This window comes from Crassostrea angulata, chromosome 4 (assembly GCF_025612915.1).
Source record: "Crassostrea angulata isolate pt1a10 chromosome 4, ASM2561291v2, whole genome shotgun sequence".
Lineage (NCBI taxonomy): Eukaryota > Metazoa > Mollusca > Bivalvia > Ostreida > Ostreidae > Magallana > Magallana angulata.
Genome location: NC_069114.1, coordinates 15117214 through 15142512, shown reverse-complemented (window position 1 = coordinate 15142512; position 25299 = coordinate 15117214). Strand labels below are relative to the sequence as shown.

The 25299-nt window shown below is 31.6% G+C and overlaps 1 protein-coding gene across 1 annotated transcript in view; it reads right to left on the bottom strand.

Annotated features, from left to right (window-relative positions):
* LOC128182095 (protein mesh-like) overlaps window positions 1-25093 on the bottom strand; it is a 38156-nt gene extending 13063 nt beyond the window's left edge. The window contains exons 1-6 of the mRNA XM_052850709.1: window positions 24999-25093; window positions 6089-6281; window positions 2653-2949; window positions 2429-2560; window positions 2076-2235; window positions 1584-1850 (exon numbers count right to left, since the gene is read on the bottom strand). Of these exons, the coding sequence (XP_052706669.1) occupies window positions 1584-1850; window positions 2076-2235; window positions 2429-2560; window positions 2653-2949; window positions 6089-6281; window positions 24999-25093 (1144 nt within the window). The remainder of the gene's footprint in view (window positions 1-1583; window positions 1851-2075; window positions 2236-2428; window positions 2561-2652; window positions 2950-6088; window positions 6282-24998) is intronic.
* Window positions 25094-25299: the final 206 nt, after the last annotated feature.

The window sequence follows — 25299 nt, the reverse complement described above, 5'->3', positions numbered from 1 at the left end:
AAATATTTATACTCTATTTTGTATGTTCAGTTCTAATTTTCCCAAAATTGGTAATTATTTTTAGGAAAAACGGACGTCTGGCAAATTTCATAATTGTCAATAATTTTCGCAAATTCGCAAACGGTACACCCGTCTGAGAGGTGATAACAAACAAACTAGCATGTAAACATACATATTTTCTTTTGTATATGTTTTGCTAGAATGTATATTTATCATTTAAAGCTAAGCTTTTAATGATTGAGCCCATTTAGTGCCGAGTATAGGACTACCTTAAGATTAGTTTAGACATTTTGCGAAAATGTAATTCTGATACTGAACTAGAAAACGCAATGAGCACTTTCTTTAAAACATTAAACGGGATTATACAAATCTACCCCACTATATTAAAATAATAGACTCGAATTTTTGGGCTTAAATACCGAAAAATCGGAATAGTATTCCTTTTGTTTTATATATATTAAACATCATTGGAACTTGAAGATTACCAATTTGTTTTCTTTTTCTCAATCAAGCTTCGCTAATTAATAATCAACGAAAATTCCTTAAAAAATTCGAAAATCAACTTTTTTGGATTTTACAATCTTGCGCATGCGCATTACATTCGCGCTAAATCACGGGAGGCTCTTTAGTTTATGTTTTCACAAATCATATTTGCATGGATAACTCAGAAACGATATTACAAATACGTGTAAATTTTCATTGAAAATTTGATAAATAATCCGTTCATTAGAGAAAATACGGGAGATAGCTTTAAATCAGTGCATTTAATATGAAAAATTCCATGAGTTTTGAATATCACCTTGGTGTGTAAATTTGAAGCGAGTTAAAAAACGTTGGTGAAAAAGTGTTGAAATTTTCATTAATACGAATTAGATTTTTAGATGAAAGGTATTTACAGCCTCAAAATAGTTTGTTAAGAATATTTGACTGTTATTTTCAATGCAGCTTCATTAATTTCTCCAAAATCGTATCGGAGCAATTTTGCAATTTTTAACCTCAATATGGGTATATGGCAGGCATTTTAACTGTAGTGAAGCTCTGTCCCGAGACACAGTTAAATTATTCTAACTAAGCAGAATGTAGTGAAATTAATAGCAATATTTAAATGTCAACAATACGGCGTGACGATGTATCTATTTCGTAAATGTGCGATATGTTATATGCAATTTCAACCCGTGAACACACGGGTCAAAGTCTAGTAGACCTTAAAATTTTACATAAAGTAAAAGTATATTTAGTTTTTCCGGCCATATCGAGACTAATCAAGAGATTTGGATACCTTTTTGAATGTAGAATTCATTTGTCGTACGTATGAAAAGTTCTAAACATTAAAATGATTTTGTTTATATCCCATTTCTTAGCATGTCTTAGAATATTATAGAAGAGTGACTGTTCCATTATATGTAAAAGCAAGAACGTTCCACATCAATACATGTATATATTGACATATTGATATCCTATGTAAACATTTCTGTTCAACAAATACAATTTTTATAGTAATTTTCTTATATTTAAATGTGAATATAGTCAATATCAAAGAGGTGTTAATTATATCAGGTGTGGAAATAATGGTAAATACATACGGACTATGTAAGAGTATTGAAGTGTCCTTGTGATGGTCTGATCCTGGTCCTTAATTTCTACGTCTATAATGATTTCCCCTGTAGTGTTGAAGGCAGGGGTGATGCAGACTATGCTGAGCAAAGATTCCCTTTCGCACACATACTTAGACGATCCAGAAAAACTAGCCATTATTGTTGCGCTTGGGTCAATACATGGGGTACTTATGGTAATATGTTGACCTCCCAACATAGGCCCAGAGTTAGGGTTGATCGCCTGATTTTCTCTAACTGATCAAAATGCATTTTAAAAAATACTTATTATATATCACTTATTATCTCAATTTCACTTTAATTTCATAATAAACGTTTGAAATGAGGAGAGCTGTTTTAGTTAAAATATTTCGATAAAAACTATCTAAACAGAAATATTTTTTGTTTCATACCATTGGCTATGTTTGAATCAAAATTGTCTAGCCTTTCATGAAATAAAAGAAAATTATATGGGGTTCTTACGCTCCACTGCGCATGGTTGTATAACTTCCGTTTTGTCGACTCCAAATATAAATACACCTGGAATTCCCACATTCGACATTTCGTCAATGTTCACGACATCCGGAGTTAACCCAACATTTACTTTGAAAAACCGTACCTCATCGCCTGCATTGAATCCAACATGTGACACATCATGAGTTTAAGAGAGCATTGAGAAAAACATATTTTTTTTTTATTTTTATCACGTACATAACAAAGTATAGAGATATGTATTGTCAACAAGTATGACATTTAGTGTAATATAAAACGAAATAAAACATTTCTACCAGAATGATCTACGAATATATCAATATATTATACAAATCAATTTATACTTGAGCCGGAAATCCACCCAATCCTGCAGTTCCACCAGAGCCTCTTCCTGTTGTCCACTCTATATTAACATAATTGAACATCACAATAGAATGATGTCCATTTGATATTACCACTGCTTGAAAATTATTTCTCTAAAAATTCAAAATATAATAGTTTGAAGTATCAAGACTTATATGTTAAAAATGTTAACGCTCAGTTTGAAACGAAAATTTTTTCTGATTACCAGGCATCCTGACTGAGACCTACACCCATAATAGTGTACGTTTTGCCAGGTTGCAATGATAATCCAAGATGCTTGAAAGTCCCTGAATCTGGGAAAATAGGTATTGACGTCACTTGTAGCTCGTCGTTTTATGGTTTCATTCGTTGTGATTCTGTACCAAACTGTCCCATTGCCATATAAAGGATTGGTATCAGCATCATCCCAGAAAGGACTTATCATACTTATATTGATTGGAAAATTTTCAGGGTGGTCACCATCATAACTGCTAGTTAGCACAATAAATCCATTCTCGCACAACTGCAAGTATTTCAATATTGGTTAAATCTACTCCATTTATAGTTAAAATATGTACTTACGTTATAATTTTTACTGTACCTTTGTTTTGTACAGAAGAATCCATATATTTCTATACCATTATGAAACTTTACAAAATTGTTCGGCTAAGAAAAACACTAATAACAAGAGGACCATTGGGCCACATCGCTCACCTGAGCAACAATGGCTTTATATGGCTGTACAAAGGATATTGTGCCATATGGCCCCTCGGTAGAAAAACCAAAAAAGAATACCATAAAATAAACTGTATCCAAATTGTACACTTATTTTCCTACACTTAATCTTTGACATTGTACCCTTATGAAACACCATTTTTACCAAAAATAAGATCCTAAGTAAGATATAAAACTAAATTCTAGGTAGGGGTACACTGTTAACTCGAATTCCCTTTATTTTAGTTCTGCTCCCTCACTTTATAAAACGACCAATTTATATATGAGAATATGCATATATATTGGTGCATATTTATCTTCAACTACATTGTACTAGCTAGTTATTGTATTTTTATTTTAAAAATTCCTACATATCAAAGAAGAAAATTGTACCTCAAGGCGCTCAAATTAAGAACATTCAAAAATTTGATTGGCATTTTAAACGATTATTGTTTACCAGGCGTGAACTCGTGCGACGTTGTATAACCTTAGTCACTTGATCGATAAATACATTTGAATGAAAAATGTTATCATGTGATATGTTAAAAAGCTATTACATGTATAATCAATGCATAGGCGTCGGAACTGGGTGGAGGGCGGGATCCCCCACCCCCCACTTGTTTGGCAAAGTTAGACATTTTGCTTGTCAAGATTTCTGATTAGGTCTAGCCCCCCCCCCCCCCCCCCATGAGTCTCAGACTGCAATGTATTGACAGGCATATCACATCCTTTATTTTCATCTTTATTCAAAATCAACATTAACAAATGGCTACAAATCAAGATGATTTTCCGCTGTAATTTTTTCCTTACGAATAGCGATAATACATTTATCCCAGTAACAGTAATGTTTTAAACTGTTTTAAAGAGGTCGTTTATAATTAATTGTGTCTGAAAAACCAACAAAGTTGGTGGAGAATCATCGTATGAGGAGGGGGCCCCAAAAAGTTGTTACAGCATATCATCCTTGTAATTTTTCTGTACAAGTATTTAACGTTTAGTGAGACATTTCTAGTGTTAAATCAAAATTTCAGCGTCAACCGTAGAATTATAAGCAAGATACAGAACTTACAATTCTGCTTGGTTTGAGTCAATCTTTTGTTCACAAGAGTTAATTACATTCAACTTAAGATTTTTAAACTTCGTATTTCCTATTCAGAATGAACAAAAGCATGGCCTCAGTTCTGTGAGCAAAGCTCTCTGTATCTTTCTTATAATTCGAAACTTGACACAGCTGAATATGGTTTGTAAAGAGAAAATTGTAAACAAAACAGAAGAAACATGCACTAAAACAAAGGGCACAATTTATTTTTCATAATGTATATAAACATATATATTTCTAGCAGCAAAAACAATCTTTGTTTAGACTGAAAATGCACAGCATCTTAACAAAACACGTTGCATTATAATCAACCATTACGTAGAGATCGTACTGAATAACCAATAGAATGTATAGTATTAATGATATGTTGTTAGTGTATCAGATTTTGCTCATTTTGCGCAGGTAAACAATTAACTGTCTGATTTACTGAAGTCTATATTTGATTCAATACGTAAAAATTCCAAAATACAGGCGATATTTCCCCTCAAGTTAAAAAACATAAACGAAATTCAAAACAATGTAAAACCACGGTCACGATTGAAAATGTCAACGCATCGAAAGATTTAACCTCAATTCACTTCACGAAATCGGCATAAATATGTTTTGCATGTTTCAAGTATCCCTTCGTACGTAAACTGTTGCACAACAAGCAAATTCATCTTTGTCAGTTTGACCTGTTTGTCATGCGTCAACATTCAAACATGGCTGCTTTATACAAAGAACTTTCGTTTTCGATATGGAATACCGAACCCGAAGTTATAAACTGATTGACAGCGATTAACTCTATTTTTATTTTCGTAAATTACTCAAAATTGAAACAGAATGCGCCGACAATTTTTGCAATTTATATTTTCCTTTCCATAAGGATTCTTTATGCAAAATTACATGGAATTTGACTCAGTAGTTCTTGAGAAGAAGATTTTTTAAAATGCACCCCCCTTTTTCTAAAGTTTTAAGGTTTTCTCCGTTTTAAAAAAAGATCGGTCTTTCATTTCTGCAATTTATAATCACATTTTAATAAGGATGCTTTGTGCCAAATTTGGTTGAAACTGGTCGAGTGGTTTTAGAGAAGAAGTTCAAAATGTGAAAAGTTTACAGACGGACAGACAGACGGACGGACAGACGGACGACGGACAAAATGTGATCAGAATAGCTCACTTGAGCTTTCAGCTCAGGTGAGCTAAAAAGGGTATATGATTTTCTGACGGCTAAAGCTTCAACATATTTGCATGATTTAAAAAACATAATTTATGATATCAAATTATTGTTCATGGAATCTATTCAAATGCCATAACCTCATCAATAGTCTGTAGATAAGTTGTATTTTGTGACTTCTTCAACTATGATCCGTACAATACTAGACTGTGACTTATACATGCCCTGGGTTTCTGTCTTTTGATGTTGTAAAGTTGTCAAGATTATAAATAAAATCAATCAAACTTATTTTGACGTTTTGAGAAGTTCTTAATTACTCATTGCACAGTATTTTTTTTTTCTTATATGACACTGTTTTATGGTCTAATTGTTTAACTGAAAAATACATCGTGTACATCGTATCTTTGAATTGTTATCATTAAAATGAGTTAGTAATCAGCAATTGACATCGATTTTACCGAAGAATTTTTTATGAGACCGTTTTAGTTTAAGGTTTTATAAGGTGAAGATAAGAATCAAAGTTTATTAAAAATATGAATATATTCTCTTAACCTTTACAGAGAATTCATCTTCTCAATGTGATTAATATAAACTTAAAATAGTCACGACCACAGAGCCCTTTTGAATTATACTCTGAAACGTCTAAGTACTTTTTTATTGTGCAACCACAAAGATTTAAATAGAATATACTCACAGAACAATTGTGTCTATCAACATTGAAGAATGCAAAACTCGTTGGAAACTCGATTGATTGTGAAACTGCATCATCCCTTCTTGGCAACTTTGAATCTCCATTTTCGTCCCCAAATGGATAAAAGTCATCAACTGATATAGATAGATATGTTGAAAAGACACCGGAATAAAAAAAACCATATGAGGCAAAGATTCTTCATGGCGTTAGAATTGTTAAAACAAAGTGCACTATAGTTTATATACATGTTAAAAAGTGACTGACAAGTGAAACTTCCAATCATAATTGTCCACGCGACAAGGCGGCATTTGTACATAATTATTCACAATCAAAATTGAGTTATCAGTCTCAATAGTATTTTTTAAGAAAAAATAACATTACAGTGTCCGTCTGTATCACGGCTGCCAGCCATTATCCGCTGGCCTTTACACAAATCAGGAGTTGTATTACGTGGTAGATGTTCCGTTAATTCGATGTGAGTAATAAAGCTAATAAATTTGGCAGGGTTTTAGTCGTTCTGTTGAAATCGTTTGTCAGTGAATCCTCTGATCGGAATTGATCTTTATCTAAGTCAATGACATGAGTAAGAGTTACTGTGTGCAGGGAAATATTCTCTTACCCACCCCCACCCCCTCGCCCCTTTTGCACTTCCACCTTAAAATTTACTGAATGAAATAAAGTATTCTTAAGTTAATTTCAGAAAGATGAATACATACCTACCTCCTTTAACAACTTAAAACAGTTAATCAAGGTCTGGTATATTGATGAAGATTGTTTTATGATGTTTCTTGCAAAGAAAAAACATAATTCTATTACTTAAATTAGATGTAATTACCAGGAATGACAAATTTTTTTATCGAGCCACAGGTCAATCGGTCGGAAGAATTGTAACTATTTGAATTTGTAATCACCAAAATACTTGCATATTATAAAGTGGTTTCTTTAAATTTTTCATTTAACAATTCGCCAGATATTTATATTCGAACAGTTGAATGTAAACTGGAAAGAGGTATTTAAAATTCAGAAAATAGTCAGTATATATGAATTATATAACACTGTTAAAAAACATGCTTTTTGGGAGTTGATTTTAATCAACTCTCCTATGCAGTCACACAGACAAACCAAAAGTGAAACAGTGTTTGGACCTCAGCACAAATCATTGCAGCTGACAAGACTTAGTTCTTGAAAATAATTGATGAATTCGATGTCATGTATGTTAAGCATTGTTTTTCAAGGAAACTAATAATAAATACCTTCAACATAGTCAGATTTTAAATAGTACGAACAATTTAAATATTTTTGTAGTCGTATGTATTCCTACGCCAGAGTTCAATATAGTCTCGTCCAACTCGACGCTCGGCTGTCTCCGTAAATTCTTGTCGGAGATTTACGGTGTCAGCCGAGCGTTTGGTTGAACGAGACTAGAGTTCAATAATGCTTGGATCCATACAATTTTCGAGAAATATTTCTACTACTGATACATAGTTTGATTGAATTAATTTTATCTTTAAATATTATTTAACATGATTCATATGGGGGTTTCTCGACATTCTTGTCGAAAAAGTCCAAAACTCCATATTATAAAAATGTGCGTAATTCAAATTAGAAACTATATGTACTTGTCATGCAAAATAACATATCATTGGTTTTAAAATAAATAAACATCGACAAAATCAACTCCTGTCAGTTCTTCAGTACTTTGATTTTTCCTTTTGTCAGGTTCAGCAATAGAATATAACATCACTTTAAGTACAATTACAATAATTATAGGTACATGTACATAAATTTATTATGAAAAAATACATCATTTTTTCAACATACTAGTGTCATGAATTAAAAGCATTTACAGCTGCTTGGTCCGATCTTTCATCACATTATATACATCTTGTAAAGAAGATATTGAAAAATAGAAACATCAATTTATCTGATATTTTTTTTTTACAAATATTGTCCAAAACATAGTGCATTTAACATATCATCGATTTTTAACCTTTAAATATGTTCAATACTTGAAATATTTTGACTTAAACAGACGTATACCTATCAAAACCTCTAGATAGTGTCATTTTGTGGATTTTCAAGGCATTTTCTTTTATAGACTCGGTCTGTGCTTATATTTTTCTCAAAGTCTTAAAATGATCTATAGAAAAACAAACCGATCTCGATCTCAGTCAACAAAACCGTGAAAAGATGACCTACTATATACACTAAAAAAATCATTTTGTATACCAACAATTGAAATTTTTGAAAAAATAACACAATTTTGTAAATTCGTGGTTAAGGACACAAATAGTATTTCAACAGCCTACCATATACTTTGTTGTGATTGAAATGTACTCTTCTGAAACCAAAAGATGTAGAGGCTTTAAACTTTACCAATGTCTTCAGTACACATAGAGGGTTCTTCATTCTTTCATACCGAAAGGATCTGAGGCCCCCTTCTAGTAGTTATTGCCCCTGAAAGTATTTAAATTTCTATAAAATCACTTACAACTTTTTTATTATTTGTCATAGAGACTTCGGACCACAAAGGATGAAAGTCCTTACCTTGGCCGATCAAAATGACAAAAAGGTCAAAGGTCAAGGTCATTTGGAAATTCGTTAATTAATGAGTTTTCATATATCTTTTGTTTAGGGTGATAGAGAAAAAAAAATTTCAAGGATGTAGTAGGACATCTTAAGATAATCTAAAATAAGCCTTTTTGCTCTTACCTTTAAATGATTAAAGAGTTATTGCCCCTATTGTAAAAATGCTTGTTATTGCTACTCCTCTAAAACCAAAAGAGATAGAGGCTTTAAACTTTACCAATGTCTTCAGTACATATAGAGGGCTTTTAGTAGTAGTTATTGCCCCTGAAAGTATTTAAATTTCTATAAAATCACCTAAAACTTTTTTATTATTTGTCATAGAGACTTCGGACCACTAAGGATGAAAGTCCTTACCTTTGCCGATCAAAATGACATAAAGGTCAAGGTCATTTGGAAATTCGTTAATTAATGAGTTTTCATGTATTTTTTGTTTAGGGTGATAGAAAAAAAATTTTCATGGATGTAGTAGGACATCTTAAGATAATCTAAAATAAGGCCCCTTTGCTCCTACCTTTAAATAATTAAAGAGTTAATGCCCCTATTGTAAAAAATGTTTGTAATTGCTACTCCTCTGAAACCAAAAGAGATATAGACTTTAAACGTACCAATGTCTTCAGTACATATAGAGGGCTTTTAGTAGTAGTTATTGCCCCAGAAAGTATCTAAATTTCTATAAAATCACTTCCAACTTTTTTATTATTTGTCACAGAGACTTCGGACCACTTGAGATGGAAGTGTCTTCCTTGGCCACACTCAATGACATAAAAGTCATTGGTCAAGGTAATTTGGAAATTCATTAATTAATGATTTTTTAGATCTCTTTTGTTTAGGATGGTACATAATACTTTTTCATGAATGTAGACATTTTAAAATGTAACCCTTCAGCCCCTACCTTGAAACAATTATAGAGTTATTGCCCCTATTGTATAAAATGCTTGTTATTGCTTTTTCTCATAAACCGTTAGAGGTAGAGACATCAAACTTTTACTAATGTAATCAGTACATTTAGGGGCTTCTTCAATCAATTCAATGGCCCGAGGCCACCTTCTAGCTGTAATCGACCCTGAAAGTTTCTTAAGTTTACACCTCCAACTTTTAAACCTTACATTGTAGGGCCATCAAGCACTTTAAATTGAACATCTTCCTGTCAATATGACATAAAGGTCAAAGATCAAGGTCAAAAATTTGTTTTTGCATGTATAGATTGATGATTTTTTTCATAAAGTAATACAGAACATGATTTATTAGTTATATTGAAACAAACCATAAAAATAATGAGGTGAAAGACCTCTAATTGTTCGAGAACAATTAATCTACTAGTGTACTTAATTTTCCTGATAAAGCAAATTTTTTTGTGCAGCAAATGATAGAAGAAGGCCTCAGAGCCTTTCATTATGAATAGATTGGAAAAAGCTTCTTAGTGTACTTCAGAAAATGGTACAAGATCCAAGTTTGATCTCTTATGGTTTCAGAGGAGTACCAATAAAATACATTTCTTTCTTAAAGGACAATAACTCTGGAAGATTTAAGAACAAAGGGTCATTTAATATCATACATTTAAATGACTAAATTACATAAAGTTTAATTGTTCAGATAAATATATTAACAAAAGAGTAATTCGGAGTAAACTAGGGGGAAAACAATAATAAAAAAACCTAAGATCGAAAATAGAGATGGAAAGATCGAAAAAAAAAATCAATAGGAGAAATATATATTAAACAGTTTCATTTTGTGTAAAACAAAGTGATATCTCCTTTTTCTCAATTTGATAGTTAAATCAAAATCTGCCAAATTCCGCAAGAAGAAATTCTTTCACAAAAATTTCTGATATTTTCTGCATTTTTTTTCATCACTTTAAAGTAACATTCTTTTAAGCATTTAATATCAGTTCAATCATCAGTGATGCTAATGTCAGGGTTTGCTTACTTTCTTCTCATATAGTTACAATAAAGTACACTCATATAGGTTCAATAAAGTACACTAATATACAATAAAGTACACTTATATATGGACAATAAAGTACACTCATAAAGGTACAATAAAGTACATGTACTCAAGCAGTTTGGAGATAAATGATTACATCCTAAATAGAGTAAAATAGCATTGACAATTTTTGCAGTGTGATAAATTTTAAATCTAAGCATTGTCTTTTTTAAAAAGTATTAAAAGTGCATTAAAGTTAACACCATATCAACACATTTTAACTTTTCATTCTACATGCGTTATGCATGGACTTAAAAATTTGATTAATAGTCATACTGGGGACATCAACCCGCTTTGAAAACAATAATTAAAAATCAAACATTCCTGACTTTGTATTTATTTAGAGGGAAAATTAGACTAAAGTTTTAGATGAATATTCAAATACTGCGGAATATGAGTTACCGTCATTAGGAAGGGCACACTGAAGTCAAACTACGATCATATTATAATATAAATTGAAAGGTTGAAAGACCTAATAAAGCGATCAAGGGGTTGAATATATTATCATAAACTGTCCTATTATGACTAAACTGAGTGATACCGCCATTTTCTCGATTTGATAATTCAATCAAAATTATGTCTTATTTGGCGAAAAAAAAATGTTTCTTTTTCGAAAAATTTCGATCTTTATTAAAAGTGCTTTACATAAAGAATTCAACATTATGAAGACCCAAGCCCGCTTTAAAAACAACAATTATGCATCACGCAATCTCGACTACGTATATAGTTAGTTGAAAGTATGATAAAGGTGTTTATATTTTTCTTATGATATTGATGAATATAATATATAGTTTACTGCCATCCGAAACGGAAAGGGAATAACCAAAGATACAGTTAAACTACTGTATTATTATATTTAATTCAAATGTATAACATTAAGAAGGTTAACGTCTATCAATTTTTCGAATTCAAATTAAAGGAATCTATACTTATTAATTAAGACTTTTTGTAAATAAACTACAAAATGCCTGCACAAGAGTAACTGCTTTTGCCTTTGGTACGATGTTTGTAGTCTATAATCGAATGTTACGTTAAAAGTAATTATTGTAAAATTAATTAAAACATACTTTTAATGACGATTAACAAGCCAAAAATAGCAAAAATTAGAGTAAAATAGTTGACTCGCTTTGGTTGATAAAAGTCAGGAGTAGGTTGCATCAAATTATACTATTGCAATGAAAAATATTGAATGAATACGTAAAGAGTAAATATATTTACTAGGAACCTTATAATATACATATAAGTTAAGATATGACAAATGTTGAGTAAATAAAATTAGCCAATTCGTTTCTTAAATGCGCGATTTTAGTTTTGATATCTATTTGCATGCATAATAAGACCTCTGGCGAGAGAATGGGATTGAACTTTCCAGAACGTAGTAACCAAGGACGCAGGTTGACTGTTTAACGTAAGGCGAAAAGTGCAGGACATCATGTGTCGGTCATCTTGCGTCGCGGGCAGATAACTTAGATCGTACTCCGATAAATACAAAAAAAGTTTATAAAGAAAATGGAACAATTTGATCTGATTTGTTGTGATGGAAAGAACTTTCCCAAACTGGATGCCCAGAGACGGATTGACTAATTAACTTCATGCTGAAAAATGAAGGGCGAGTTAGCCATCGGACAGATACTTTGAATCTAACACATGCAAATAAATGTGCATACACTAGCGTTTTTTTTATACCACAACAGACTGGTAGTAAACCTTGGATAGTTATTTGCCAATAATGAACAGCTTGTGTTCTACGTGTATATCGATAATTGATGTATGCGTAAAACGGTGAAGTTTTATAGGGACGATGACCCCCCTTCACCCTATTTTTTTTCAAAACAGACTTTTATCTGACATTATAATAATAAATTCAATATTTACATTAATTTTATGATTACAAAACAAATACAAAACAATTTTAGTAACATTAATTATGTTAAAAGTTTGACCTTAAGAACCAAATTTAGAGAGATATGCACTAAATATCCACTTACTGATTTGATTTAGGCTGCGACTGACAGAATTAAGGCAACGTTCATGTATATATTATTCACGCTCTTCAAAATATCCAGCCATGCAATTGCTTTTTTAATTTCAATATTAGAGATATGTTTATAAAGCAATTTCAAAAAAGTATATGCAAAAATGAATATGAATAAATAAATATGGTTAAACATAGTAAGCACTGTATCATATTAATGTGTAAAGTATTCATTTCCGCCCTTGCGCGGGGTTTCATCTAGTAATCAAATAATAATGCAAAAAATGAAAACAAAAGCAAAAATCAATTTAAAAATAAAGCAAGAGAATTACATGTACAGACATCAAAGCATTACATTCAAAAAGTAGTCCTAAAATTCATATATTAAGCACAATTTTATAAGGAAAAGAAAACCCAAAGATTTCCCTCGCTATTTTTCGTTTCATTCTCTAAAACTATTGCCCATCACAACCAATTGGTGAATCCAAAGATTGTGCATGTTTTTGAAGACATCGATTGTGCGCTATTTTAGTTTTGATGTGTTCTATAAAAATGATTGATTTTATTTGTAATATATTGATGGCCTGCGAAATTTGTTGTAAATCATATAAAAATTTTAAAACTATTCCGGTTATATTTCATATCTTTATGACCTCATGAATGTTGTTATAATGTAATTGTAATGTGTTGTTTTATTCAATTATCCCGTTTTTGTTATACATGAATGCTAGCTGAGAAAGATGAAATGTGAACTTTCATTGTATTTACCATGAAAAGCCATTGGTCCATTATATGAGCATTAGTTCGTTCGATCGACAGTGCTCATCTATTTTATTGATATTCATATATTTTAACTTTTTGATTGGTTTTTTCATTTCAAATAAACTATTTTGCCAATCACACACAAGATTTCGAATATAGCACTAAAAATACAGGCATATTGATGCGGCCGTTGTAATCATAAAATACTATTGGATTGCGATTTGTATTTACTATAAATGATTCTAGTTTGATGTTTTTATATTGCAGCATCGCACACTGATTATATATATACATCTTCCTTGTACAAACACATTTGTCCTTCAGTATTTTAATTGTTCATAACCTCCTTTGCAGATTTTTTGTAGTCTTTGATTATATATACCTTCAACAAATACCTCCCACAAATATAATTCGCTATTAACTATTGGATCATTTGCAGACACAGAAAAAATGGTCAGTATTTTATCATTTTTTCCTTTTTTACTCTCGCCTTGATATCTGATGTACCCAAAAGAAACGGTTAGCTTATATTTTCAAAGAAGACCAAGCAAAAGTAAGCCACACGTTTTATGATCCATACAATTATATTACGGGATTGAATGATAATTAGCTATTTGTTTCCAAAAATAAGCTATTTGTACAGACAAATAAGTTAATTGATCTAGGAGAAACATTGTCTCAAAGAGAGAGAGAGAGAGAGAGAGAGAGAGAAAGAGAGAGAGAGAATTACTCATCAGCTCCTGCAAGATGAGTAATGTTTGGAACATTAAATCCCCACTACTGTCTTCCCTTAATGCCCTTTTCCGCCTATTCCTGCTGTTTAATTTATTTCCCCTCCGTCATGAAATCACTTTCAATAAAGTGAGCTATACCTAGTCAACATTTGCACTTTGTTATAATACTTTTTATCATATTTTATGAAACATTGTTACTATACTTTAAACTACTTAAAACATTTACAGCTCAAACTGATGTATGTTGTATAAGGAATGAAAAAAACCATCATGCAAAACAATCAATGATAAGGATCAAAAATGACAATAACAACCGGTCAACCACCTCAAAAATCCATAAAACGAAATACAAATTCCAAGCAGAGCTACACGGACCTCTAAACAGAAAGAGGAAGGATCGGGTGCCTAGGAGGAGTGAGCATCTTCTGCTGGCCGGGCGCACCCGCTGTGTGCTCCTTGTCACAGTTCATAATCGAGGTAAACGTCAGAATGGGGAAAATGTCACAATAGGGAAAAACCGAAACGTTGATGGTTTGGTTTGTTTGTGATGGTAAAAATACAAACTTTGAGCAAACACGGACCCCCATATTTTTATCGAAAAACAAGAGGCCCATGGAATATATTGCTCACATGAGCAACGATGATCATGATATAATCAGCTTATTAGAGTAGTAATCGAAAATATTTGGAACTAAATATTTCTTTGTTAAGAATTTGACTCCCTATTGGGCCCACCTTTTCTCTGGATGTCATGATGTTAACAATTTTGAATTTAAACTTGTCTACTTGAGGATGCTTTGACTGAAGTTTCTGCTTAGATTCTAATGTTAAATGTCATTGGGAAGGGAAAATGGAAGTCAAATTACTATATTTTCAATGTTTATTAAAAGTGCATTATATAAAGAATTCAACATTAGTCATTGTGGAGACACAAACCCGCTTTAAAAACAACAATTATTAATCACACAATCTCGACAACGTTTATAGTTGGTTGAGAGTATAAGTAAGATGTTTATATTTTCTTTTAATCTTGATGAATATGATATACAGTTTTCTCTCATTCGGAACGGAAAGTGAACAACCTAGATATAGTCAAACCACCGTATTATTGTATTTTGTTCAAAGTATAACATTAAGAAGGTTCACGTCTTTCAACTTTTCGAACTCAAAGAAAAGGAATCAATTCTTATAAATTAAAAATTTTTGCAAATAAATTTCAAAAAGCTGCACCAGAGTAACTGTTTACACCTCTGGTATTCCAACACGTTTGAGATGAGCTATAATTGAATTTAATCTAAGTAATTATTGTGCAAATAATGAAAAAAAAGCTACTTTTATTTTCGATTAACAAGTCCTATATAGCAAAAATAAGAGTAAGGTGGCGGACACGCTTTCGTTAATCCAAGTCAAGGGTAGTTTGCATCAAAATTTATGCTTGCATTGAACTCATATTGAATGATTACGCAAAGAGTGAATACATTTGCTGGAAACTTATTTATAGTATACATATAAGTTAAGATTTGACAAATGTTGAGTACATAAAATGAGCTAATTTGTTTCTTGAATGCACGATTTTAGTTTTGATATTTATTTGCATGCGTAACACAACCTCTGGCGAGAGAATGGGATAGAACTCTCCAGGACGTAGTAACCAAGAACGCGGGTTGACTAATTAAACTAAGGCAAAAGTGCAGGACACCATGCATATGTGTCGTTCATCATGCGTCGCGGGTAGATACCTTTGATCGTACTCCAATAAATACAAAAGAAGTTTTTAAATAAAATGGAACAATTTTATCTGATTTTAGTTTTGATGGAAAGAACTTTCACAAACGGGATGCCCAGAAACGTGTTGACTGATTAACTTTCTAGCAGAAAGTGTTAAGCGAGTTAAACGTCGGGCAGTTACTTTGAATCTGACACATTTGGTTTATAATATGCAAATACATATGCATACACTAGCGTTTTTATATTTTCATACATTTTTATACCACGACATATTGGTAGTAAATCTTGAACATTAATTTGTAAATAATGAACAGCTTGTGTTCTGCGTGTATAATTACGTATCAATAAATGATGTATGTGTAAAACAGTGAAGTTTAATGGGGATAATGGGGATTACCCTCCCCCAACTCTCACCCCCCAAAAAAATGTTTAATTTTTTTTTCAAAACAGACCTTTATCTGACATTATAATATTGAAAAAAAAACTATAGTAACGCAAATTACAAAACAAATACAAATTATAGTAATACAAATTATATGAAAGTTTGAACTTTAGAACCAAATATAGAGATCTGCACTAGATACGCACCCACTGGTTTGATTTGAAATCTTTAAAAATAGTTTATATTTTTCCGTCAGCTGCAACTGACAGAAATAAGCCCAAATTCATGTTATTATTATCCGCTTCAGTCTGCCAGTTCCTCAAAATATCCAGCCATGCAATTTGGATTTTTTTTAGTTTAAATTTAAAGAATAAGTGACTTTAGCAATTTTAAAAGAAAGCATATACAAAAATGAAAATTAGCAAAACATTTAACAAAAAATTAACAAAAAATATGGTTCGACATTGTAAGCACTGTAATGTGTTAAGTGTTAATTCCCGCGCTTGCGCAGGATTTCATGTAGTAATTATATAATAAATAAATACAAAAAATGAAAACAAAAGCAAAATTCATTTTATAAATAAAGTAAGAGAATTACATGTACAGACATTTAAAGCATTACATTCAAAAAGTAAACTTAAAATTCATATATTTAGAGCAATTTCATAAAGAAAAGAATAACTAAAGATTTTCCTCGCTGTATTGCGTCTACTCTCCTTAGGATTTAACAATTTGTTGTAATGGCAGGGTTTTGATTTCAAATTAAGAATCTACACGATATAAGGGGCTTGTATATATAGTATCTGTATCAATATAGCGTTGAGAATTAGATGTGAAAAAGAGTTTACCCTTTTTTCTCTTATACTCTATTTGACTGTTTAACCTGCTCCTGGGTAAGACTATTTGTTCAAGGTCATTGTTTGAACATATAGGCTTCGTTCAAATCGTTAACTAAGCAGCTTTTAGGCAGTGATTTTTGTTTAAGGCACTCATTTTTTCATCGCCCTCTTTTATGAGATATCTCTAAATTTTAACCTGTGCAAGCGAAGTTTAATCGGGTTTGATTACATGTTTTTGGATATTAAGTATTTCCGAAAGTGCCCAGTCTTCCACTTTCCTTCAAGACAAATTTTCCATCAGCATATAAAGGCGGAAATCATGGAAGAGAGAGCCTCTCCTATGGTTTGGATGGTGTTCACACCCCCTCCCGGATATTCTTTTCATATGGTAAAATAGTAAATGTTTATGCAAATTTGGGATAGTTTCTATTTTTTAAACAAGTTTTTCAAACTTAAAAAAGATCAAAATATATTTCATGAGTGTGGCTACACCATTGCAATAGTGTTAAAGAATGAATGCTGTGTAATACGATTGATTTTATGCTTTATATATATAAAAATATATAATATAAATATATATATAAATCGATTTTTTTTTATAAAGTAACATGTTATGACTCAATCTCCATCACAAACAATTCGTGAATCGAAAGAGTGTGCATGTTTTTAAAGACACCGATGGTGCACTGTCTTAGTTTTTTATGTGTTCTATAAAAATAATTTTATTCGTAATATATTGATGGACAGAAAGATCTGTGGTAAATAAGATACATTTTTAAAACCGTTAGATACATATCCGCTAAATTTAACCATTTACTAAAATTCCTATAAAGTGAATGTTAAGATCTTGGTGAAATTCAAATCTATTCTGGTTATATTTGATATTTTTAGCATCCCTGGAATGTTGTTGTAATGTAATTATAATGTGTTGTTTTATTTATTAAACCCGTTTTGTTATACATGTATGCTCGTTGAGAAAGATAAAGGGCAACTTTTCATTGTTGTTACCATAACATGATTATCGTTAATGGGTTTTTTTGTTCCTGTTTTTGTTTGTAATGCATTGACATGTACAGTCGGTGTTACCTCCTTTTCTTTCCATGGACAAAGTTAGATACATATTTTTGGTGATTTTATCGAGCCATAGAAACAGCAAAATACTTCAAACCATGAAAAGTCAAAATATTACTATTGGTCTCACTTATATGAGCATTCAATCGCTTGATCGACCGTGCTCATTTATTGTATTGACATCTTTATTTTAACTGATCAATTGGTTGTTTAATTTCAAAGAAATCTTTTTTTGCAAATCACACACAAGATTTCTAATAGCACTAAAATACTGACATGTTGCAAATATTTGCCTTTTGTTTGAAAGCATTTGATGCGACCGTGGTAATCATAAAATACCATGAGATTGCAATTGGCCAGCTCCTGCATCATGAGTATTGTTTTGAGCATTAATGACCATCTGTTGTCTCTCCTTAATGTCCTTTTCTGCCTATTACTGCTGATTAATTTATTTCCTCTCCATCATAAAAGCACTTTCAATAAAGTGAGCTATATCTAGTCAACATTTGCATATTGTTATAATACTTTTTACCATATTTATTAAACGTTGTTTGATATAGTTTTTTTCTTTATACTTTCTTTATGGATCCCCAATGTAAGCGCAACCTACTCCTCAAAATTTTGATTTTAACGAATTGATATCTAAATTATCTGAAGCTGCTTTCACTAAAGTTACAGCTTTTTTTAGGCAAATGGTTTTCGGAGAAAGATTTTAAAAAATTTTCTCTATATATTCATATGTAAAGATTTGCCCCCCCCCCCCCCCGTTGTGACGACATCTTATCCCCAGGGATTTACAATTTAACAATCACAATTTAATCGGACTTGAAGCTACCATACCTGAGGAATCTTCCAAACAAATTTCAGTTTTTTCTGCCCAATAGGTTTTGAGAAGATTTTTTAATATTTGTCTCTATATATTCCTATGTGAAAGTTCAACCGCCCATTGTGGCCCCACCCTTCCTCTAGGGATCATGATTTGGACAACTTTAAATCTACACTCCATGAGGATGCTTCCACGCAAGTTCCAGTTTCCTGTCTAATTTGTTTCTGGGAAAACTATTTTTAAAGATTTACTCTATATATTATTTGTAAAGAATTTGACCCTCCACTGGGTCCCACTTTTCCTCTGGAGGTCATGATTTTAACAACTTTGAATTTACAATAATGCCGATGTTTCCACATAAGTTTCAGAGTTTCTGGCTAACTGGTTCTTGAGAAGATTTTTGAATATTTTTCAAAAATTCTCAATAATTCCTAATTATCTCCCCTTGCAAATTTTTCACAACCTTGAAATTTCGTTTGCCTAGCGGTGATTTGTGCCAAGTTTGTTTGAAATCGGCCCGGTGGTTATGGAGAAGATGTTAAAAATATGAAAACTTACGGACAGATTGACAGACGGACGACAGACAAAATGTGATCAGAAAAGCTCACTTGAGCTTTCAGCTTAGTTGACTAAAAACCTTTTAAATTTTAAGCATTTATTTAAAAATCCCTTTTTTCAATCTGAACTATTTTCCAACTTATTTTGAATAGAAGTGATGCGCTGGCCAGGTGAACATTCTATTCAAAAGACTATAAATAGAATGCTTAACAATAGAAACAAGAGGCCCATGGGCTACATCACTCACCTGAACAACAGTTCCTTGTATCATTTTATATTAGTTTTCTAAACATTTTACCAATATATTTCTAAGTTAAACTTTACACATCTCTTGGGACTCCAATATTAGGGGTCACATTTTTAACAATTCAGAATCTACACTATTTGAGGATTCCTGTATAATATCACAAATTGAAAGATTTGTAAACATTTTCCCTAAATATTTCTATGTTAAACTTTGAATCCCTCTTGGGGCCTCAGTAATAGTCCAGCCATCACGATTTTAACAATATAGAATCTACATTATTTGAGGATGCTTGCATAGTAATATCAGTAATATCAGAAATTGTAGTATTGTTACAGTAGTTCTTGAGAAGAAGATGTTTAAAAATTTTCCCTATATATTCCTATGTTAAACTTTAAACCAATCATGGGGCCCCAGTATTGGTCCGGGGGACATGATTTTAACAATTTATGATCTCCATCATTTGAGGATACTTGCATAGTAATCATCGGGCCCCAATATTGGACCGGGGGTCATGATTTTAACAATTTATAATCTACATCATTTGAGGATGTTTGCATAGTAATATCACAAATTGTAGTATTGTAGTTCTTGAGAAGAAGATGTTTAAAATATTTCCCTATATATTTCTATGTTAAACTTTGAAACCCTTTTTTGGCCCCCAGTGTTGGACCGGCTATCATGATTTTTACAATTTAGAATCTTCATTATATATACAAGCTTTGGTGTAAATATTGGAATTTCTGGTTCAGTGGTTCTTAAGAAGAAGATTTTAAAACATGCAACCTTTTTTCACTGTTTTGCAATTATCTCCCTTTTAAAAATGGATTTGCCCTTTATTTAAAAAGAAGATGGGTGAATAAAGCGTGTAAAATGTCATATGAGGAATGATTAGATACTGCAAAATTAAAATATCATTAAATCTGATACTTTTAAAAAAAAAAATAATTAAAAACAATGTATATTGAACGTAACATCGGTTTGTAACCCTTAAATATTTTAAATACTTGCAATAGGTTGATTTAAACTGGCGTATGCGTGTCAAAACCTCCAAATAGTGTCATTTTTATAACTTCAATGCCTTTTCTTGTATAGAGTGGGTCTGAGCTCCATATTTTTGTCATAGTGTAAATGCGGTTTAATGAAATTTGAACCGATTTTAATCAACAAAAATGTTGAGAGATGACCCACTATACTTTAAAAATGTCATTTTGTAGCCCAACAATTGAACAATCTAGAAAAATAATACAAGTCCGTAAATGCATAGCCAACGTCTCATATAGCATTTAAACAGCGGACTTTGTTGTGAATGAAATGGCTCAGTGGTTAGAGCACCAGACATTAGTCAACATTACAGAACTTAGATTTTTAGGTTGTGGGTTCGATACCACCAAAACTATTAAAGGATATATTTTTTTTATCGTTTTAAAATATTTCAAACTGAATATAGTTAGAAATTACCCTTTTGTAAACTTGTATTATAACATGTAAATTTATTTAATTGACAAAATGCTAAATCTGAAATTGTATTTTACGACTAAATTAAATGGGCAGTTGCGCCATCTTATTCCCCCATCTTCTTTAGAACCCCCATAAGAATGCTTTGTACCAAGTTTGGTTAGATTTGGTCCAGTGGTTCTAGAGAAGAAAAAAATGTGAAACGTTTACAGATGGAAGGACGGACGGACGGTTCAGGTGAGCTAAAAAGGTATTTTAGATTATAGCTGATTTTCGTACAATTTTAAAAGGTTGAATGTAAAATAAATCAATTTACACTTGGTTAACTACAGGAATTTGATATGATGCCCTCTGTAATTCGCCGTAAAAAACAATTTCAATAAAATTGGTAAAATGCTTACCCTATCTAAAATGAAATTCATTTTCACTATATGTTAAATGTTTCGTGGCGTTATAATTATAAAAAAAAAACTGTGCGTTTCCCCAGCTATTATATATGCTTGCTTTACAAGCATGATCATTTTCAGTTAATCAATTTCTTTTAACGTACTTATAATTTTGATTTGTAATGTATGATGCATTTAATGTATTTAATGTAAGTGTATTTGGTTTTTTGGTAATTCCCCCCAGAAGATAAAGAAATCAAAACGAACCCCCCCCCCCCCCCCACACACACACACACAATATGTTATTACTGTGGTATTTGTTTTGATCAATGTCTTTATTGTAATGTAGGAATGTTTATGAAAGTTTGCAAAGATAGAATATTAGTGAAGAGCAAGATATTCATAAATCTCAGAAAAAAAGGATCTTAAAACAAAAGATAATATAAAGAACAGTAGCAAAACAGATATAAGTATAGAAACACACGATAGGGTTTATGATCTCTATATAAGTATAGAAACACATGATAGCGGTTTATGATTTATAAAGTCCATACAACTTAAAAAAGTTTAAATATATACAAGATGATATAAAGATATTCAAAACAAATTTCGTTTGGAAATCGATTATTTATAAAAAAAAAAAAAATAAAATAAATAATAATAAAATGAAGATCATTTTTTTAAGTTCTTGTATTTTTGGTAAAATCAATATGTTTTTAAATTTTTTAAGGCTATCTAATGTTTCAAACCTCAAAACATTGACAAACTGTCATTATTTTAAACAAAAAAAGTCAAACCCTCAGTCATGTCATGTCCTATGCTAAACGTTTGTTCAAAACGGCTTTGATATTCAAAGATTTTAACAAAAGATACTAATTTCATTAAAAGTGACACCGACTTATTAGCCTAATCAACTTTCTGTGATTTTTTTTTTCAAATCCAAATAAGTTTGATTTGAAATGAAGATCAAGACACTGAAGTATATTTTTTTAAAAATAGATCCAACAGCACAATTGTCTGAGGATTCTAAAGTAAAACGTACTGAAGTATATGTAAACCCTTCATTTATGCAGAATATGTATACAATTAAAAGAGTTTATACATGTATGTCGATTTTATTTTAAATTTTTACAATGATCTATACTTAAATCCATTGCTTGTAAATTTTTGCTGGTAATTAATGTGTTTGTACATTTATACATAACAATGTTTTTAATGTTTTAAAAAATGATATAAAAACTGCAAGGTGGTATATCTATAATAATTAATCTTGTAAGATTTACATGTAATTCTGAATCTTATAGGTACATATCTAGAGTATTAAATTTTTGTATATCACTTGATAAATAGTTCATGTATCTACATGTTTATTCGTTTGTAATTTTACATAGAAAATATTCACGGAGGTGTTATAGTTCTATGATATGACTCCTCTCTCTCTCTCTCTCTCTCTCTCTCTCTCTCTCTCTCTCTCTCTCTCTCTCTCTCTCTCTGTTTATCTTCCTGTAAACATGTTGTTTTCCGGAGGAAAGAGATTATTGTTGAAATGGACAGGCATGATCAATTCTGATATATATTAGTTGATTTATTTCTATCAGTCTAAAAAACAAATTAGCAGAGAAGTCAAAACTCGCCTGGTAAATATTTTAAGAAAGTATACGTCTTCAACTTTCGCAAGTTGATTAAATAAAGAATCAACACTGTTCTGTTGAAAAAAAGATAAATAAATTAATACAGCACGCGAACGTTAGAAGTCAATTTTTAAACCAATCGGAATGAACTGACTTTTTATTTGTCTCACTCGTTATCTCTTAACCTACGAGATATACAAGTACAATGTATACTGTATTGTAAATCTGTTTTGTTCTTATCGACTTTTATTTATTGTGAACATTTAAAAATAAAGATATTTATAGACAGTTTTTAGGTCACCTGAGTCACTCAGATGACCTATGGCAATTGGTCTTTGTCCGTCGTCGTGCGTCGCAAAATATGCACAAAAAAAAGCCAAATTTCAAAAATCATCTTCTCTACCCCCCCCCCCCCCCATACATGGAAGGAAAAAATTGAATGCATAGTTATGATGTTCATAATGCCCTCTACCAAAATTGTGTATTTCGTGGCCCCTGGGTCAGGGTTTCGCGTTACAGGGTGGGGCCAATTAGGCCATATATTAAAATGTATTAAATCTTAGAAAATCTTCTCTACTTATAGAATCTTAATGCATGGTTATGATATCCATGGACTCTTCTATCAAAATTTTAAATTCCATGTCTCACAATGTAGGGATATGAATCTAGGGCGGGGCCAAAACACTCATATAGTGTATAGGGTAGGGATTCTTAAAGTAGGGTACAAGGTCATTTAGTGTTAATGTATATAAAATGTTTAAAAACCGTCTACTGGACACAGAATAAAAACGAAATGCTTTTTTTAAAATATAAAGCTGTCATCTTTATTAATATTTTATGTCACCTAGATATAAGGCAATGGTTATGGCTGGGAAGGGGGAGGAGTATTTGTCTTTTTATTTTATTCTGCTCATAAATTCCAATGAAAGAAATGAGTTAATTCACATGTTTTAGAAAAGAGAAAGAATGAAGCTGTCTATCAAAGTTGTCAATAAAATATTGTGAAAGCGTTTGAAAAGAGTTCAGGGCAGTTAATGGAGTTATCTTTCCTTGATTCTTCATAATAGAGTTATCTTACATTCATTAATTAATCATTGAATAATATATAATTAAGAAAGAGTTATGCTAGTATACTAGCCACCTTGTTTTAATTTTTGTATGAAAACATATACGCATAAAATCTATCATGCAAGTTAAGCGTTACTGGAAATATATTGTTCAGAACTTTGCACCTTTTTAATATAAGGTTTTTCGCTACATGTATATTATAGGGTTCAGAGTCCTTTTTGAAAGATTTGAAACTGGGAGGAGGCTGTCATTACGATATTATAATTTTCTACTCCAAAAGGAAACTCAATTAAAAGCATATGTGAGACTCCTCGACAAGTTTGTGTATGGGTTATGGTACTCAGGTGACCGCTAAGTTTTTTACTTTGACACATGGTTTTAATCGGTTTTTATACAAATATTTGAAGAAATAGTCTAAATTTAATAAAACTGGTTTAAACTACAGTTTACAATTTGTCCAAAGTTGAATTCTCAAATGAGTTTTAAACAGTGTGTAAAGTGTAGCTGCACACCGGATAGAATTTAAATACTAGTAGTACAACATACCGTGTGTTCCAACGATATGTGATTTATGGTTTGGAAACCAAACTTATTTTTATGTAACAACCATTAAGGCTATTTGGAACCTTGATTGAGTTCTGTAAACATATCATTATTTGCCGTTACTTTACTTACTTACTTAAGCCTATCGTTCCGTGGGGTACATGGACCATCAACAACAGTCCTCCAACGAAAACGTTTCTGGCCTGCTCTAGCGGCGCTGTTCCAGGTCATATCTAGTGCCTGTAGCTCTGTCTCTGCATCTCGCCTTCAGGAGCTTCTTGGACGTCCCCTTTTCCTTTCGTCGTGTGGGTTCCAGGTAAGGGCTTGGCGTGTACTGCTGGATTGTGGTTTCCTCAAGGCGTGTCACTTCCGGAGTCTTATTTGTATTTCCATTGCTTCTTGTCCTGCTTTTCACCACAGGTCTTCATTTGAGATCC